The 19,365-nt window shown below is 45.3% G+C and overlaps 1 protein-coding gene across 1 annotated transcript; it reads right to left on the reverse strand.

The window, feature by feature from the left end:
- Window positions 1-2,314: 2,314 nt before the first annotated feature.
- On the reverse strand, window positions 2,315-17,386 carry MATN3 (matrilin 3; the record flags this gene model as incomplete). Its single annotated transcript, XM_084261173.1, has 7 exons — window positions 2,315-2,442; window positions 5,767-5,889; window positions 9,259-9,381; window positions 10,569-10,691; window positions 11,140-11,262; window positions 14,838-15,407; window positions 17,254-17,386. The coding sequence occupies 7 exons, from the start codon at window positions 17,384-17,386 to the stop codon at window positions 2,315-2,317; spliced, it is 1,323 nt and encodes a 440-aa protein (XP_084117299.1).
- Between the last annotated feature and the right edge of the window lie 1,979 nt (window positions 17,387-19,365).

Raw genomic sequence — 19,365 nt, forward strand, 5'->3', positions numbered from 1 at the left:
TATGCAAAAAGAACTTCCAACATCAGTGTGCTGATCATACTTTATTTTATTTAAATAAGTTACAAGACCCCAAATTACGTTCCCATTTATTGGACAAATGACATGGGCACACTTTTTACTCTGTCTTGCCGTTTCACAGTTTTATATAATGTGATATACTGTATCCATTAATTTTTTTCTGTGTTGACTTTTAAATAAGAGAATAAAAATGCAATTATTGCAGAAAAGCAGTACCTGCTGTACTACTTCTAGTACAGACTGAAGCTCAGTAGGTATAGGTAGCGTTATGCTTACAAAGGGACTGTATTTTAAGATCCTCAGGGTCACTATTTTCAAGACGGTTCTTTCCCTGAAGTCTTGAAATTTGTCAATAACAACAAACCAGCTGTCATTTTGTAAGCTGTGCAACAAAGTAAAGCTTGCTGGACACAAGAAAAGGGTTGCTTCTGAAAGATTGTTTTAGAATTAAGTAGAAAGATGGCTCAGACAATCTGCTGCCTGTCTTGATATGCCTGTAGCTTCTCAGACACTTCATCTAGTGGTCAGTTGTTAAGGACAGAATAATAGATGGTTATAAGGATTGGTTAACAATCTTTCTCATTGCTGCATTTTCAACAAACTGCATTTTCAAATGAAGTCAATAAATGCTTGAACCAGAGATTACAAAACATTTTGAGATCTACCAAGGTCTGGCAGCTTCCTAAATGATCTCAGCAACCCTAATTTCTTAGAAGGAGTAGGACCAAGTGACATTCAAGAGAGCAGCAGGCAATCGTCTCCACCGTTTTTTCAGGTTGTCTTGAAAGGGTGCTAGGGACACAAATTGCACACCAAAGAATAACTTTGGAAGACAGCCTCAGTTCTTTGTAATAAAGTGTATTCCTGACTTGAAACCAGAAAATTTTCTTGCTTAACATTAGCTCTTTCAGGCAGAAAGACTGTTCTCTGCAGAGTGTGCCACTATTGAGATGACATTACAGATTTAATTATCTTGGTGTTCAGTTTTAACTACTTAGATTCTCTGGAACTGCATATTTTACTCCAAGGAAAATCAGAGTCTTCACCTTTCCCAGGCAGATAAACTGACCTCCAGGCACACTGTAGGAAGAGGGATTTGCAATAAGACCTTAAAAAATAACTTTGATGATAACTTTGGACTCTATGATCTCAATGGTCTTTTCCAACCCAGTGATTCTGTGATTTGATTAATGAACCGGGAAAGCCTTGTGTCCCTGGCAGAAGTTTTCACTTGGCTTTCAGAATCATTGGTGAACTGAAAAAACTCATTTATCTGTTTAAATAATGAGTTAACATATAAAACTTACTACTCTCCTGCTTTACTCTCCTTCTTTTGTTAATCCTAAATGCCCCACTCTTCCTTGATTTTGAAGCTTCTGGGATCAGAATGACAATAGGTGATGTAGTGCTCCCCTAAATCAATTTCTATTTGAAAAAGAGACGCTTTTACAGGAAAAAGCATCCAGTCTCAAAAACTTATAACTTCCATCTATTCGTTCCTGCCATGCTATCTGAGGGCATTTATTCCAGCATTCAGGCTGGCTGTGCTACCACAGAGTTCACTAGTTTCTCTTTTTTTTGGTTGGGTGGGGTTTTTTTTTCTCTCCCACACATTTATGAAATGTCTAATCCAGGGGCTAACTACATTTCTCTTCTCTGCCACATGCGCTGCACTACAGCAAATGAAGCTAGCAGATCCCAGCACAGCATAGCTGGCACCCACCAGCCTGCACCTCAAATGTCCTGCAGACCCAAGGCTTGCCCAGTGCCTCCAAACTCAGCACCCTGCCTTGAAGCTTTCCACAACAACTGCATATTCATAAGATAGCACATTTTCACAGAGAAGAAGGTGGTGCATGAAAATTGCTTGGGACAGTGCCTGTCTGCAGAGTTGGGATGCAGAGGAATACCACGGCAATGGTCAGACTGTGTCACACTCCCTAGTTTGAGTGTCTTGAAAGTTTTGGGGCATATACCCACTACTAATAGGACAGCTCAAAGCTCAGGTTGTAACTATAAAAATCACGTGAAAGAATTATGAACAGAGCAGAGCTTGATATTCAAGATGCCATATATAACCTTGGTGATGTGGGCACAGGCATTTTATCTGTATCTTGATACTCAAGCCCTTCAATGAAATGTGAAAGCATGATGGTATTTGCAACAATCAAGATTTTGCTCTGTAACATTTCTGAAACTATCAGGGAAATTCTTTCTGTTGTGAGGTATGCTCCTTCCCTGGCTAACATCAAAGCAGCTCCCTCTAAAATACCAGTTAAGAGCCGAATGCAGAAGATCATGTAAGAAAAAGGATATGTTTTGTGGACAGAGCTTCAAGGCGTGAGGTGACTGAGTCCTGCAGGGCAGCTATGGCTTCACACTTACAGGATTCTTCAGTTGTTACGAGACTGCTTGTTATGGCTCCTAAGAAAGAAAACAGCATTTAGAATTTGTATGCCAATTATCAAACATTTAAATCCAGAGAAAATACTTTATTCTGCAATGGGAGTTGAACTCGTGCTCTGAGACTACAGTCGGCACTCCAACCCACAGCTGTCAGGAAGGAGGGAGGCAATGAACAGGAGCCAGTGTGCAGCCAGAGAAATGAATGATAAGTTCCAGAAACAGGGCAGGCAAGAGAGAGCTTGACTCTAGCTGAGGAAGAGGCAGAACAGGAAGTTCCTCATCTGCCTACCTGGATCCTCTGCATCCTTTAAATTAGAATATTATTGAACAAAATATAAAAAGAAGTCTGGGTGCAGGGACCAGTCAGCCTCCCCTGTCATTGGTAGACTACAGTGAATCTTTATGCCTGTTATCACCTCTCTCATCCAGAATATCCCCCATCCCAAATGGTAGGACACCCTTGGAAATAAAATGAATGAGTTCAAGTAACAGAGACTAAGAAGAACCTGCAGTCCAGGTCTTTGTGTTCTGAGTAGTTCTTTGACCATCAGACTATCCACACAGGAAGGCCACTGACATCACTGTAAACAGAATCTATTCAACTGGCTGGCTGAATCTGTTCCTAGGTCTTGCCCTCAGTCTTCTAGACTTACAGAGCACCAGCATCAGCTGTCCTCAAGAATCCCTTTTTCTCCATAATCCACCACAAAACCAAGGATGATCACAGAGGGCTCAGAGAGATGATCATTTCACTGCGGTATAGGAACGTCAGACATCAACTGATGGCTGTGAGTTTGTAGCTACATAAAAGGCAATTTAACCTCACCTACTCCATAAAGAAAACAGGCCTGAAGGCAAGCTGCACCACTTGCTGCAGGCTAAGAACAAGCATATCAACAGCTACTGAGGCACAGGTACTGCACTGTGATTACCATCTACATCTGAGACCAGAATAATAAGCTTCCAAAGCCAGAGCCTTCTTAAAAGAGAGCCTACAATTAAGAAATACCCTTTCAATAAGTTATGCAATACCTCTTCTTGATACACATGTTTTTACATAGCTTGCAAAGACAACAACAGCAGATTATTCAATTATCTTTTTCTGTGGATATATAAAGGCATAGCTGATCAATACCAAACAAATTATGTGAGCACAAGAACAGGAAAAAAATAGAAACATTATATTTGGATACAATTTATCTCTTTTTTTTCTGAATTGCTTTGGTTTGTTTGTTTGTTTATCAATCTTGCCATTGGTATTTCCATTTTGCAGGGAAACATCAAAATCTGTGAACAGATTCACTTCTGGCACTGCAGAAATTCTCTTCTCATAGAGCCAATGTTGAAACTGGTGTCTCCTTGATTCCACCCACTGAACCTGTATTTGTTCAGCTCCCGTCTTTGGAACGTTCTTTATGGTGAACGTACAAAGAAGAGCTGTTCACAAGTCAACTGGAGGGAGGCCAGTTCAAAATATCACACCAGCACAGTTGGTTTCCAACCAACTGCCAGTTCATTTTTTATGTTTGCATTTAAATTCTCCAATGACAGTTACTGATCCTTCTCGGAATGTGTGTGTTTTAATAAAATTACTTTTCCAACCAACTTTGACTACTGCCCAAGGGTACCCTGAAGTCTTCTACAGTCCTTCTGTGAAAGTTAGACTCTTCCAGTATTTGATATTCAAAATACTGGACACTCCCATTGCCACCAGGATGCACAGAGAGTCACACAAAACATGCTGGAGTTGTGTTTTTACACTGCATTTATGTTTAAGTCCAGATCTAAAAAAAATTTACTATTTTTGCAGATGGTGTTTGGTTATATCCACCTATTTTATAACTTACTTTTTCATGGGTTCATAGGACCATAGAATCACAGAACATGTTGAGTTGGAAGGGATCTTTAGTGGTCATCTAGTCCAACTGCCCTGCAGGAAGCAGGGACACCTTTACTAGATCGGATTGCTCAGAGCTTCATCAGGCCTGACCTTGAATGTCTCCTAGGAATATCTCCACTACCTCTCTGGGCAACCTGTGCCAGTGATCTACCACCCTCATATGGAAGAACTTTTTCCTAATATCCAACCTAAATCTCCCCTTTTTTTGTTTAATACTGTTACCCCTTGTTATACCTCTACTTGCCCTCATGAACAGTTTTTCCCCAGCTTTCTTACAGGCACCTTTCAGGTACTGGAAGGCTGCTATAAAGTCCCCTCAGAGCCTTCTCTTCTCCAACTCTCTCAGCCTGTCTTCACAGAAGAGGTGCTCCAGCCCTCTGCTCATCTTTGTGGCCCTCCTCTGGACCAACAGGTCCATGTCCTTCTTGTGTTGAGGGCTCCAAAGCTGGATGCAGTACTCCAGGTGAGGTCTTACCAGAGCAGAGTAGAGGGTCCTTAGCCAGTTGATGTAATGGCAAATTATTCCTGCTCTGAAGTTATTACTTGAGCATGTTTTCTCATCTGGATTTCAGGTAAATCCTTCACACCACTCAGGGGCATACGAGCCACCACTGCTTACACAGACCTGCTCACAGCCATGGTTTCCTGGTGCACACACATCAGTTCCTACTGAAACTTACCTGAAAACAAGGTAACTTTTTGAACGCTTCCCCATGGCAGTTCTTTCCCATGCCGGCAGGCTTTCCTGTGTGACTCCTGCCAGGAACTACTGAGATGTGTGACTGATCTTGTCTTGGGGCAGTGAGATGAACCAATTGCCTTCCCCTCAGTCCTTATTTTGTACAGCCAGTCACTCTGACCACAGCTGCCCAACCCTGCCAGATGTTAAGTGCCAGATCACCTCCAAAGGCAGGCTAGGAAGAGTTTCTAGTACACCATAAATTTACAGGAAGGAAAAAAACCCTCCCACAATGATTACATTTTTACTACAGTACAAAGTCACTGAGAAACTACAAATGGGATTCAGCCTGGAGGGGAGGATGTCGCCTCAAGCTGTGTTCTGCATGGTGGTACACAGGTCTCAGCACCACCAAGTGCCGTGTGGCTGCATGACTAACCCCAACTCTTCTCTCCCCAGTTATCTGAGTTCTGGATTTGCTGAATGTTGTGTATTATTTTTTAAATACAGCAAAAGCCTTAGTCATGATGATAAAGACAGAGCACATGTCAAGCAGTGACTAGCACTGCATGAAGTGCTTTGTATCTGGGAGTGTGTCTCGCGGTGGAAAAGGCAGAGTGACTCCCAACTGTCTCACTGTGCTTGAATGCCTGTGAAAGTGTCTCGAACAGATCCTAACGTGCTGACCTGCTATGAGAGGTGTGTCAGTACAGGTACTTGGCTGGGGGGGCATGGGGGAGAGGGAACGGCACTCTGCTCTTACTTGAGCAAGTCTTCTTGTCTGGATTGAGGGTGTAGCCTTGGTAGCAGTCACAGGTATAGAACAGGTCGTCCCTCACGCAGACCTGCTCGCAGTCGTGCCTGCCAGGTGCACACATGTCCACTGCTGAGGGAGGAATTTGAGAAGAGAAGAACATTAACCAATGCCCACATTTCAGCGTAGTTGAAATGAGGAATTCCCATTTGCACACACATCTTCATTTGGATTCAAGCCAGGGTGGTTGTAGTGCCTGTCAGCACACCCTCAGCCACGGTGGGGCATGCTGCATGTGGCTTTATCCCTCCACCCACGTCACAGCATTAACAGGAGTTTTGGAACGCTGGCAGCAGCACTTCGCTCGGTTGCAACAGATTGCAAAAGGAACTGAACTCACAGTGACCCAGTTACAAAATAATTATCCAAAAGCATTTCAGAGAACAAATGTCTGGATTTTAAGAGAGCATTTGGCATTATTTCAGCTCTGGTTGAGTTGTATAAGACACTGTTTTATGGGGTGAAACAACCATGAACAGAGGAGTAGGGAAAAAGAGTAGGCTGTGGGGGCTGTGGGGGGGAAAAAAAGGATGTAGCACCCGCTGCCAGTTACAAAGTGGGCACTTGGTGTGTGAGGCTGATGTTCTCTGCCAAATTTAACACTCAGCTCTGAAAGCCCAAGCTGAAGAATTCCTATATTTGGATATCTTTGCAGTTGGAGGTGCAGTAAGGCACAAGCAAGAAAAGAGAGAGGGAAGGGAAGGGAAGGGAAGGGAAGGGAAGGGAAGGGAAGGGAAGGGAAGGGAAGGGAAGGGAAGGGAAGGGAAGGGAAGGGAAGGGAAGGGAAGGGAAGGGAAGGGAAGGGAAGGGAAGGGAAGGGAAGGGAAGGGAAGGGAAGGGAAGGGAAGGGAAGGGAAGGGAAGGGAAGGGAAGGGAAGGGAAGGGAAGGGAAGTTGGAAACAGGTACAGAGAGTGAAATGAGTTGCTCTTGCTTCACCTGGGAATGCTAGCAGCCTGCTACATCTGTGTTTGGATCGTTCCACTCTTTCTTCCCTATTGTTTGGGAAAAGTAATTGCAATCAGTCACCTCCAGACAGCCTGGTACACCTGTACCTGGGTCGTGGCCCAAAAGAAGGTGATGCCAAAAAAGTTCTCAGTCTGTGCAACTGGCAGAAAGTACCAGAACATTTTGCCATCTGAGCTGAGCTAAAGTGGAAAAGTACCTGACAAAAGTCAATTATCTCAGATCCTGTAAACAGTGATTCTAAGTGAGACCTTTTGAGCTCTCCTGGATTGCAGTGAGCTCTGATTAGCATCTCCCCTGAGCTGGGACACCTCTCAGGCACAGACTCCTCAAGGACCATCTACTGATGGGAGGCCAAGGTGAAGTCAGCCTACTCAAGTCTCAGTGGTGATGCATTGTGACTATTTACGGAAAACCTGACGTAGAAAATTTTAACTACAAGCTAGATTCCTACATCCACTTCCCTGCCTATGTGTTTAAATATCCACATTGGCTTTCACAAGTGTGGGTGGAGACATATGGAAGATGCTGTGACCCATGTTGGAGTAAGCTCCTGACAGACCCTGCAGCCCATGAGGAGAGGCTGGCCCATGACAAAGCAAATTTGCTGGAGGGACTTGTGACCTTGTAGGGGACCAGGCTGGAGCAGTCAGGGCTTGAGAGACTGAGAGACTGTCTATGATTTATGACTGCACCCCATAGCAGTGACTCACACTGGGGCAGCTGGGGAAGAGCTGAAGCCCCGACAGAAAGGACTCATGTTGGAGAAGTTCGTGGAGGACTGTCTCCCATGGGTGGGACCCCACAGTGCAACAGGGAAAGGGTGTTAGGAATGCCTCTCCACCCCCACACCCCCAGCTAAGAAGGAAAACAGCTCGTGAGGAACTGACTGGAACCCCATTCCCTGCCCCTCCGTGTGCCATAATGGGGGGAAGAAGGGAGCAAAATCATGACTAAAGTGAAGTTTGCTAAGAAGGGAGGGGTGGGGGAAGGTGCTTTAAGATCTGGTCTCACTTCTCATTATCCAACTCTGGTGTCACTGGGCGTGCAGTGTAGTATAATAAATCAGAGTTTTCTTTCCTTTGTTCTGTGTTGAGTCTGTTCTGCCCATGATGCTGATTGAGGAATGATCTCTCCCTGTCCTTATCTCGACTCCTAAGCCTCTGAATATATGTTTTCTCCCCAGTCCAGCTGAAAAGGGGAGTGATAGAGCGACTTTGGTGGGTGTCTGGCCTCCAGACAGGGTCAAACCACCACACATATATTACTGTCCCCAAGTCTTTTTGTGTATGTATACCTGAATGTTTTATGTTTACATATATACATACATATGTATTATATATATATAAACTTTGATTTAAGATAGCTTCTAGCAAGTTAGTATCAATCCTGTCACCTCTGAGTCTGTAATCAAGTCACTCTTTTGATCATAATATATTTTACTGAATTACTTGTAAAACTTTTAATGAATCAATCACTGAGCGCTGCTAAAATTCAACCTTTGCTATAACTCATCCCATTAATGAATTGTGAAATGACCAAATTGTAACTGTGTCAAACTCCTCCATCACTGACACATGGATATGGCAATTCGTGGTTCACAGGTGTGAAAACACTGTGAGGGAAATGCCAAAGGGCATTTATAATTATAGCAACTGTGGGCTTCTGTCCTGGTTTCAGTCAGGATGGAGTTAACTTCTTTTGTAGCAGCGGATGGAATGCTGTGTTTGAGAGTTAAAATGGGAGCAGTGCTGATAACACCCTGATGTTTTTTAGTTGAGCCAAGCAGTCAAGGACTTTCTCAGTTCTTCCTATTTCTCTATTAATGAGAAAGGAGGGGACGAAGCCAGGACAGGTGACCCAAACTGGCCAAAGAGGGTATTCCATGCCAATTAAGTCATGCTCAATATAAAGGGGGGCTGGTGGGAGGAGGAGCAGCGGGGTGGCTCCAGGATGCGCGGTTTTTGGGGGACGGTCGGGTTCCGGGACGGCTCTGGGTGGCACGGCCTGAGCTGTGGGTTTGGTGAGAAACTGCATTGTGTATCAACAGCTTCATATATTTTTTGCTTTAAAGTCCTGTTGGCATTGTTATATTTTATCTCTCTGCTATTCTAGTAAACTATCCTTATCCCAACCCACGGGCTTTTGGTTTCTTGGTTTTGGGGTTGTTATTTGCCCCTTCCTTTTCCCTTCCCTTGCCTCACACCACCACCTCCCCTCTTCCTCTGCTCTTTTCCTTTAAAGAGCAGGCAGCTGCGTGGATCTCGGCTCCCAGCCAGGGTAAAACCATGACAGCTTCACACAACTGCAGAGAAGTCACAGACTCCTCGACACATGAGGAAATAAAGTTGCACTGTGTTTTCAGGAGTTGTACAGAAACGTGGATAATTTATCAGAAAAAATAACATAAATTAACCTGGTTTTTTAAAGCCACTTGTTTTTTAGGTAAATACAATAGTTCCTTGATCAGGCCTTACCTGAGCAAGTCTTCTTGTCTGGATTCAGAGTGTATCCTTCGAAGCAGTCACAGCTGTAGGACCCATCATTACTCAGACAGACTTGTGCACAGTCGTGCTTTCCAGGTGCACACATGTCCGTGGCTGTGGTGAGCCATGTGTTAGAGAAAAAGACCCAGTTAATCCCTCCCAGACTCTCAAGCATTTTAAACACTTCATTTTTTAATAAATGCACCTTAATTCAGATTCAAATCCTGATTCAAACAGTGCCCTCCTACATCGTTATATTATGCTGCAGGCAAGTGGATTCAGTTACTAATTGTTTAATGAGCAGATATCTGGACTCCAAGACATGAAGATACCACATGATTCTGATTCTCACCAGCAGTTCTAACAGTGCTGAATGTCCCCAGCCAGACTGATGCTAAAACACCATATGAAGACGACCTGCTACTTGCCGAGGCAGGAGTTGTTTCTTGTGGAGTTTAGCAGTAGCTATGGTGAATCAAAACTTAACTTCATACTTTCACCCTTGAGAGGAAGGCAGGCACAAAAAGCCATGTGTGACACATAGAATTGCCACTAAATGGCAAGGAGATATAAAGTCCAGTGAGAGCAAAACCAAGTAAATAAATAAAAAAGCTGGAGCTCTAGAAGGTCACATTCTCTCTTCAGGAGCAATAAGAGTGAAAACTTCGGTGGAAAGAAGGCCTATGTGTTCTCAAAGGGAGGGATGCGCTTACCAGTTAGAAAATAGCTACCCTAAGGCTGGTACTGCTGGAAACATCAGGATTTAAAGAAACACATGAAGAGAAATATTTGGGGGGAGAAAAGAGTTTTATAACAGGCTTTTTAAGGTGACAATTCAAGAAACTGCTACCAGTATAAGACTGGGGTTGCTATATCTCAGATCAGCTTGCAAGTAGAAGCAGCAAGCTCAAAAATAACCAACAGTTTTAGCAGAACAGATGAAAGCACAGGGCAAAACCATGAGGTTTTTAAGTTCTCTATGGACTGGTGGCATTCTCTGCCCAACACAGTCCTGTTGGGCACCTCTGGAACAGGCTCGTCCTCTCCCAGGGACTAAGTGATGTTTATGAAGTACTGTGAAGACCATAAACCTTTGGGAGATGTCAAACTGCACTTTTGTAAACAAGACCCTTAAAGAAAAACACAGTTTTGATGTTACTGGAAAGAAGGGGAAAGTCTCCAGGTGAATCTCATTTTAAGAGTCTATTTCTGTGAGCAATTCGAAACAATGAAGATAAATCACAGAAAACACACTCATGTCTCCATGAGTTTCCCATATTAAAGTAGCCTTTAATTCTTACCTGAGCAAGTTTTCTTATCTGGATTCAGGGTGTAGCCTTCGTAGCATTCGCAGGTGTAGGATCCGTTGTTGCTCACGCAGATCTGATCACACTCGTGCCTGCCAGGTGCACACATGTCCACAGCTGCAGGACACATGTTAGAGGAACAATGTGTTGTTAATAAAAAGTAGTTTGGCGTGGATATTCATGGGGTTTAATGATATATTCAGATACTCCAAATATCTGTTTGGAATCAGCTCAGAAATGGCCATGATAATTGAAGGAATTAGAATAAGTAGTTGGAGAAAATATCCATCTACATCTGAAGAGTTTGTTTTGGCATCTGGCCCTAATGAATGGGTCTGCAGGCATAATAAAAAGGATGGTGATGGAATCTAACTACTTCTCACCATTACTTGCAGCATACTTATTTATTTATTATTTATCACTCGATTTATTATGATTGAAGGAGATGCAGACACTCACTCTGTCAACAGAAGTACACCAGTAGCTTCTCCAGTCCAATTATGGTGTTAAAAAGGGATTTGTTTTTTTCTTTCCTACTTGGACACATTTACTGAGGTAGTGATACCTGAGCAGGTTCTTTTATCTGGGTTGAGGCTGTAGCCTTCATAGCAGTCGCAAAGGTAGGATCCGCCGCTGCTCACGCAGACCTGCTCGCAGCCGTGGGTCCCAAGTGCACACACATCAGCAGCTGCAAGGGGCATGTACAGAAAAGGCCTTTCAGTCCTCCCAAGGGAGAGAAACGGTCATTAGTAATTCATGCTTACAGAAGAACATCTCACATTGTTGGCTGGATCAGGAGTAGGAAATGTCAGCGCTGTGTCACTGTCACAAGTAGCCACAGGCATCTTTAGCATCATTCCGTGGCCAGAAGAAAGAGGTCATAAAGGATGCTGGAACAGAGGCACTGAAGTAACTCACCACCCGAGGTGGCAGAAAGACAAGATGAATTGAAAAGGGTGCAATGGGGAGAGAGAGAATTTAAGGATTCAGTAACATGACACTGGAAGTGAGAACTCAGCAGTGAGAAGTTCTGTCTGGCTCTTTGTACCCTGTCCCTTTCTATCAATCACAGGCAGACGGTTTAACTAACCCTGAGATCTGTCAGTCACTGCCTAGCAGCTCAGCGACTGCTGCTCACTGGCACACACCCTGGCTTGTGAACAGAGGGAAAGAGGAAAAGAGGGAAAGGAGGAAGGGAAGGGAAGGGAAGGCAAGGCAAGGCAAGGCAAGGCAAGGGAAAGGGAAGGCATCAAGACCAGAAGGAAGAGGAACTAGTACAACACACTGTCTTCTCAGGGATGAAAAGTGTGTCTGTATAATGATGATCCAGATGTATCAGCCAGCAAAGAAACCCACCAAAATGGGTATGTGAGGACGATGGCTCTCTTAGTCCACCAGGTTTAAAAAGTCAAGACCAAAAGAGGTTATGGAGGAAAATTTCTACAGTCAGGTAACTTCACAGGCACACAGACCTCCTAACTGAAGGCTGAATGCCTAAACCTCAGACACCTGAGAAGATGAAACTACAAACTACAAAAGAAGATTCAATTTCCAGGGACCAGCTAATCCCCCAGCAAACAGCAAGCCTATCTCATCAGACTGGGAGAGCAGAAAGCAGCAATACAGAAAACAGCGGGACGGGCGGCAGCTGGCAGAAGGGTGTTGTGGTGACAGGGCAGACAAAACGCCCGTTGCAACACTGCAGTGCGCAGTGTGTGCCAACAGTCTTTTCTTTCACAGATGGTCTAGCTACAGAACTAATTACTTTCTGATCATTTTTTTCTCAACAGTATTTAGCTTTGGATCTGCTGCTCCTTTGGTCACCTCAAGATGCCCCTGTTTCTCTTCACAGACTGTAAAGCAAACATAGCTACTCAGATGAGTTTTAGACTGCTAAATCTAGATGAGAGGGGAAAGGGAAGGAGAGAAAGAAGAGAAGAGGGAAAAAAAGGTGGAGGAAAAATGTGGGAAGGGGAAAAAAGGGGAAAAGAAGGAAAGAAGGAGGAAACAAAAGGGAAGAGGACAAAAATGGAAAGACATGTCTGCTATTACCTGAGATTTTAAGTAGACGAGTAGTTACAATGTGGGTATGGACTACTGGTAAAATCAAACTCCAAAGCAATAGTGGTAAGATTAGGAATGAGAAGCAAAAGTGCTTGAATATTCTCATGTGTCACTGGCTGCAAGGCAATGCTCCCCATTTTCTAAAACACGGGACACAGATGTCCCCTAATAAGGCTGATAGAAAATGTGTCTTTCCATTGGCAACAGCAGATCTCAAACCAAGACAGCATCTTTTCATTCTGCGCCCTTGGGAATAAGAGAATTCATCTCCATGACTTACGAACAAAATCTGTGGGTGTTATTTTCAAGCATAACCAAGAAGCTCAGACTCAAATGGTCACATTTTTGTGGTAGGAAAGTCAAACCTCCACTGACTTGGACACCAATTCAAGGCTAAGATTTTCCATCTCCAGGATGGTCTCATTGAATGATGGTCTCAATGCATCAAGAAGTTGATCTTAGCCAACTATTTTGCCCCTGAACATTAGTTTTCCTGTTTTCAGTTCACCCTACAAACAAATTTATTTGCCTTGGCCAAAGCAAAGAAAATCCTAATTGTTGCTGCTCAGTCTACATTTCTGACCAAAAAGCGGTCTGGAGTTGGAAAGAACCCAGCTTACCCATACTCTTACAAGACCCTCTTAGATTCATTTGGCTTGTAGGAACCTTCTTAAATACTATTCCCTTTACCCTGTTCTTGTTCAGGAATCCCCCAGATTCTGGGTAACTGCATGCAGGGAACTGGAAGTGTATCTCTGTGAGCTCTCTTTGGTTTATCCAAAGGGGCATAATTTCTATGCTTTGGCACAACAAACAGTAAGTTTATTCTTAATAACAAGAGATTTTTCTTCAGTGCTATGAAAGGACTTGCTTTGATGAGAATATCAGTGGAAAACCAGCGCTATGTTCACAGCACACATACCTATCCAGCTAGGTGGGCACTTGTACCCACTCCCAGCTACTGGAGAGAGGATGCGGTTGCATCAGCAACACAACATGATGCCAGGCCAAACCTCAAGGCATTTCCTATGTTAATTATTGGGCAAAGTGTCCCATCTACAGATGGGCCTACACATTCATTTCATAGCTAGAAAAAGAGGTCTATTCACGCTAAACATACTCAAAAGGAAAGCTACGGTGGTAATTTTTAGTAAAGCTCTGAAATTATGGAGTAACACATTGCCAATCAAGTCCCCAAGGCAATGGCTGTTACTTCAATTCTCTTACAATGGTCTTTACACCTAACTTTACCACTTACTTGGTAGAGGTGTATTTTACAAGTATTTTCATTAGAAATTTACTAGAAAAAAACACTTCATACAGGCTTTTTAATTGTCAAAAAGTCACCATTGGTTTTTGGGGGTAGGACTGTGGCATAGCTGTCTGTAGGCAGTTATAGATACTCCAGATATGTGACCTTTTTTTCTGTAAATGACAAAATCAACCCAACTGGCCTAGAGAATATCAACCCAACTGGTCTTCACTGTTAGCGAAGTTCTAGCTCAAGCCAAATACATATCCAACATTTTCCCAACACCAACCCCGAAAGAGCCAAACTAATTCAACGGACCCCACAGCTCCCTGTTGAAATCAAGTTGCAGAGAAACAGGGAGAAGCATGAGTCAGGCACACTGAAGAAAGCCCAGCAAGCCTGCAGAGGGAAAGCCCAGCCCAAGATGAAGTGCCGTTGTACTCAGGCGATGATTCTGTGATTCATCCTGCACCAAATTTCTCAAGCTAGCCTGGCAGTTCACCCACCACACCAATTTCCCCAGTCTGAACCTATAAGGAGCTCTTCAGCACCACACTTCCACCCTCTTTGCTTCCCATCAAGGTGGGAACAGAAGTGAGCAGACCGCACAGCCCCGATGTGAGCTCTCAGCAGGTCAGTAAATAGGCACAGCCCAATCCCAGCCGGACTGCTGTGCTTTTGCACTGAGTCGGGCTAACTGCACAAGGAGGTCCCCTGAGATCAGGTCTGTTACTTGCATGGTAAGGTCACTATTCAAAATGGAAAGTCACTGCTTGGCCTCCCCTGAATAAAAGTGTTGGCTTGTTTGCCCAATGGGTGGCAAAGGAAATATCTGAATTCAACACATAACACCTCTCAAAAAGAAATACTTGTTTCTTAGGGAACGGAACCACAGTAGGAGCCAAAAGGAGCCAAATTACACTACCCACTTGGACTGACCACCTTACCACAGAACGTCGCTCTGAACTTGGCTGTCAGCTTCTCGATCACCCCATAGGTCTCCACATAAAAGACGTGTTCATCCAGTGGTTCACTGGCCATTATCCTCAGGGACTGCATGTCTGCCCGGTCCACCCCAACTGCATAGATCTCAATGCCAGCTGCCCGGGCGCTTGCTGCCACATCTTGAACCTGGTCTTGTGGTCGTCCATCTGTCACAACAATGACCACCTTTGGGATATTGAAGGCTGCTGGCCGGGTGCCCATCTCCTCAGTGAAGACTTCATCCATGGCAGTTTGGATGGCAAGGCCAGTCATCGTGCCAGCAGACAAGGGCTCAATGTGAGATATAGCCTCCTTCATAGATGCTTTGTCAAAGTAGGTCCGGAGAGGAAACTCTACCTTGACAGTGCTGGCATAATTCATGACAGCCACACGGGTTGTTCTTTCACCAACGTCCAGAGTATCAATCATTTTTGACAGAAAGATTTTCACCTTCTCAAACTCTTCAGGTCGGACACTACGGGAACTGTCTATGATGAAGACGAGGTCCAGGGGCCGGTTCTTGCAGGCAGTGTCTATCAAGAAGGAAGGCAAACAGTTATCTCCTACACAGGACCGGACCTCTCGCCCTAGGGCAGGGAGAGCTGTCAAGGCAAGCTGTTCCTACCAGATAGATCTGGCATTCTTGATTCTTTGGGAAGAGGCTAAACATGATAGTGAGCAACACATTAGAAATTCTTAAATATTAATTTTGACCAGTAATAAATAATTGAATATTGTTAAGCATTAAAAGACAGGTCGGCATTTGAGCCCACGAAATATCTAACAGTCCTTGAAACAAGGGGTGGTAGCTCACCTGTAACAGCCAACAGAGAAGTGTAGCAATCATATATAAATGTACTTACTTTCTATTTTTATAAAGCCTGAATTCCATTTTTATAAGCTACAGAAACAAAAGTATAAAACAACTGGCTAGATTACACAGTGAGCACATCCTAAGACTATTTTTTTAGGATAGTGACAGTGTAGATTGCTGTTTAGGAATTATTTCTTGTTTGTCACTGACAATCCAAAGTACATGAGAAGAAAAAATAAAGGACAATAGGAAAAATATACAAACGATACTGTAATAAAAGCTTCCTTAGATGTTGTTGCTGTTTAAAGGCTTGTAGAGAAATAAATTAGCTTATTATTTAAGTTACTTTATACATAAAAATGAACATTTACACATATATATCTAGCTTCTAAACCTCCTCACTGACATATAAATCTAAACAGAAACAGAAAAGCCATAGCTCAGATCAGACAAGCATGAAGATGAAAAACAATCAAGACAGCAAGAGCAGGCAACCTAAGCTCTGTGCCCTGACATGGGTGATACCATCAGAGTATGGGTTTGCACTGCTGGCTTGTGGAAACCAGACAACTCAAAAGCCCAGTATTTCTGCAAAAGAGACCGTGTGAGGCGTTCCATTTGAATATACCTCCTGAAGGGCTGTTTGGGGAACCTGGCTCACCCACCAAGTTGACTTTTATTACTCTGTTCTATTCCTTTTTAAAAAATACCAAAATTCTTCACACTTCTCTTAAAAGTAGAGGTGAAAACAGCCTGGGGATTCTTTTTCAATGCATTAAAAACTGTTTTCTATCGTACAAGTTAAAGGGGAGGGAAAAGATCAAATTGCTCAGATAGCTCTTAATTCCATCCGGAAACAGAGTAGTAGAGCTTGTGTCAGAGAAAAGGACTGGATGAGTTCAGGATGTCATCCAGTTATATTACATATAATTCTATGTGAAACCCCATAACTCATTTTTTGCATAACATTTAGGAGAATGGGCTTGTGCCCTTTGGAAAGCTAAGAAAACACGAAGGGTTTGTGCATGCAGGTGGAGCTTAGGACGTGAAGGAGACACAGAGTGTTTGGCAAAAAGAAAAGAAAAAATCAAATCCCAGATTTGCAGGCAGAATTCTCTTTTGTAGGTTGGGGGGGGGGGGGGGGGGGGACACGGACGGACGGGACGCAGAACTAAAGGAACCAACGAAAAAAACCCGAATAACTTTTCAGCAGCCTGATCCTTCCAGGAGCCTGGGAGAGCTGCTCTGAGAAATGAACACGGGCAGGAGGCAGTTAGGCTTTAAAGATTAGCAAGACCGGCTTCGCGTTAAAAAACAAGCGCTTGGTACTTCTGCCTGCGAGCGGCCGGAGCCCTGAGGCTTCAGCAGGAGGCATCCGAGGAGGCACCCGAGGAGCGGCGATGGAGGCGGCACCCGGCGCGGCTGGGCAGCGGCGAGCAAAGCGCGGAGGGAGGGAGCGAAGGGAGGGAGGGAGCGAGCGAGCGAACGGGCGGGAGAGCATCTCCTCCGGCAAGGGCTGCGCGGGGAACAGCGGGCGGACGGCAGCTCCGGCCGGAGTACGGTACCTGCCGCGCCGAGGCTGCCGGAGAAGCCGCCGCCCGGCCGCGGCTGCCGGCGCAGTCGGTGCGGGGAGCTCCGCGCCGCGGGCAGCAGCAGCAGCGCCAGGCAGCAGCCGAGGATGCCGAGCGCCCGCCCCATGGTGCTGCCGCCTGCCCCGCGGCCCGCGGCCCCGCATTTAAAGCCGGGGAGAGGGGTGGGGGAACCGAGGTGGCATCGGCTCTCTCCCAACCCCCCCGCCGCCTCTTCCCCGGGGGGGCCGGCGGGCGGGAAGGCGCGGGATGCCAGCCCTCGCCCCCAGGACGTGGTGGGGCGGCAGAGGGAAGGGCTGTAGGGATTAGAGCGGAAAGTTGGGAATTTACTTTCCCAAGTGCGGACCGGGTTCAAAGCGGGGAGCAGGGGAAGTTGTCTGACGCGGGTCTGCACGTCCCGGCTCAAGGCTTCGTGCCGAGAATTTCTTTGAGAAGGGGATAAAAAGCTCACAGCGTGACCACCGAGGCACAACGGACCCCCTGTGCCATCTAACCCAGCGCATCGCGTCTGATCCCGGGCATTACAAATCCTGCCCCTTCCTGCGGGAAACTGCAAGGAGCTTTAACGGAACCAGAACGCAGAGCTTACGGCACAGATACACCACGGTTTCCAGCACAAGCTTTCAGAAGGCTGAACCCACAGCAGACACGTTAGACTGCAGGACCATCTTTCTATCTCTTCATCTACTTAAGGGGAACAGGAAACCCCAATTTAGAACAAGCCACAGGCTCACAAACCACCAGCAGTATAGTCTCGGGCAGCTATCAGCTCACTTGAGCAAGTGCTGTCATGACTGCACAGTGGAAGACCCCACCATCACATCTGCAAAGACTAAAACCGCAATCAAGGCAGAGGGAACGCTACAGGACAGGGTCCAATGGAGAAGGATGACTTTCAGCTTCTAGAGAGCACCAGTGCATGCACACACCCCATTCAAGTTTCAAGCAGCACAGAGCCCTCTGCCCCTATGCAACATTTTTGGACTCCAGGCAGCTAACAGAGTGTTTGGCTTGCTTCCCTAACACACATCGAATCTCCCTAGGTGTAGATAGACCCAGGCCAGAGGACATGCTCAGGGACCAGCATCATTCCCCAATAGCTTCAGCTGTGCGCTTAAGTCACATTAGCTTTATGCATTCTCTCAGCCCCCCTCCAAAATTGACACTTAAGCAGACCTCACCCCCACAGAGGGATCATTTTTGGAGTCTCTCCAGGAGTCCAGATCCACCACAGCTCCTTAGAGGGTGGCAGCCAGCAGAAGCAAGACACCCAGTGCGTGGGGTAACTGGAAGGGCAGAGCCCTGCCAGAACAGGGCACAAGGTGCTGTTACACCACCGCAGCATACAGTGCCTGCACAGATGGCATCTTAGGGAAAAGAGAAAGCAAAGGGACCCATTACACAGCAATGACAGAGGGCATTGAAAACCTGCCAGGGGAGAGGAAGGAGGTACATACTTGACCAGACCAGAATAACCAGCAACCTCTACAGTGTAGCAGCGTGAATCCTTTTCCACAGTTTAATCCCCAATTCCTTTCACGTAGTAGAAGGCCATTTTCTCTTCTGATGTAGTAGCAGATCATGAAATTACCTTTTACCTCTTACCACAGAGGAACAGTAGAAAGTTGCTGTTCGCAGCTGGGTTTTTGGTTGGGTTGGGGTTTTGTTGGGGTTTTTAAGAACGTTTCTGAAGTTACAGCATATGCCCAGCAACTTTGGACATTTCCCAATGGCAGTAATGTTGTAGTCCTGCTGGTGTCTGCCCTCCTCCTAACACCCAAGATCATCACACATCAAATTAGCCCCAAGGTCCTGAAGCCTCCAGTACAATTCCCTCTCCCAGCTCATGTGTAAGTAGCAACAAGATGAGCAGACATCAGTATGTCAACTGGGAAGGCTGCAGTACAGGCTTACACATTAGAGGGGAATCCATGTTCCCCACCCACAGGGAGACTTCTGCTGAAGAGCACACATCAGCCACCCAACAACCTGGAGGTGCTGACCAAGCTGCAGGTATGTGGGACTATCTGCAGCACCCTGAAGCACTTACAACCCCTAAACCAACAAACAGATCAACCAAGTCTCCTG

This window comes from Gallinula chloropus (assembly GCF_964237585.1).
Source record: "Gallinula chloropus genome assembly, chromosome: 3".
Taxonomy (NCBI): domain Eukaryota; kingdom Metazoa; phylum Chordata; class Aves; order Gruiformes; family Rallidae; genus Gallinula; species Gallinula chloropus.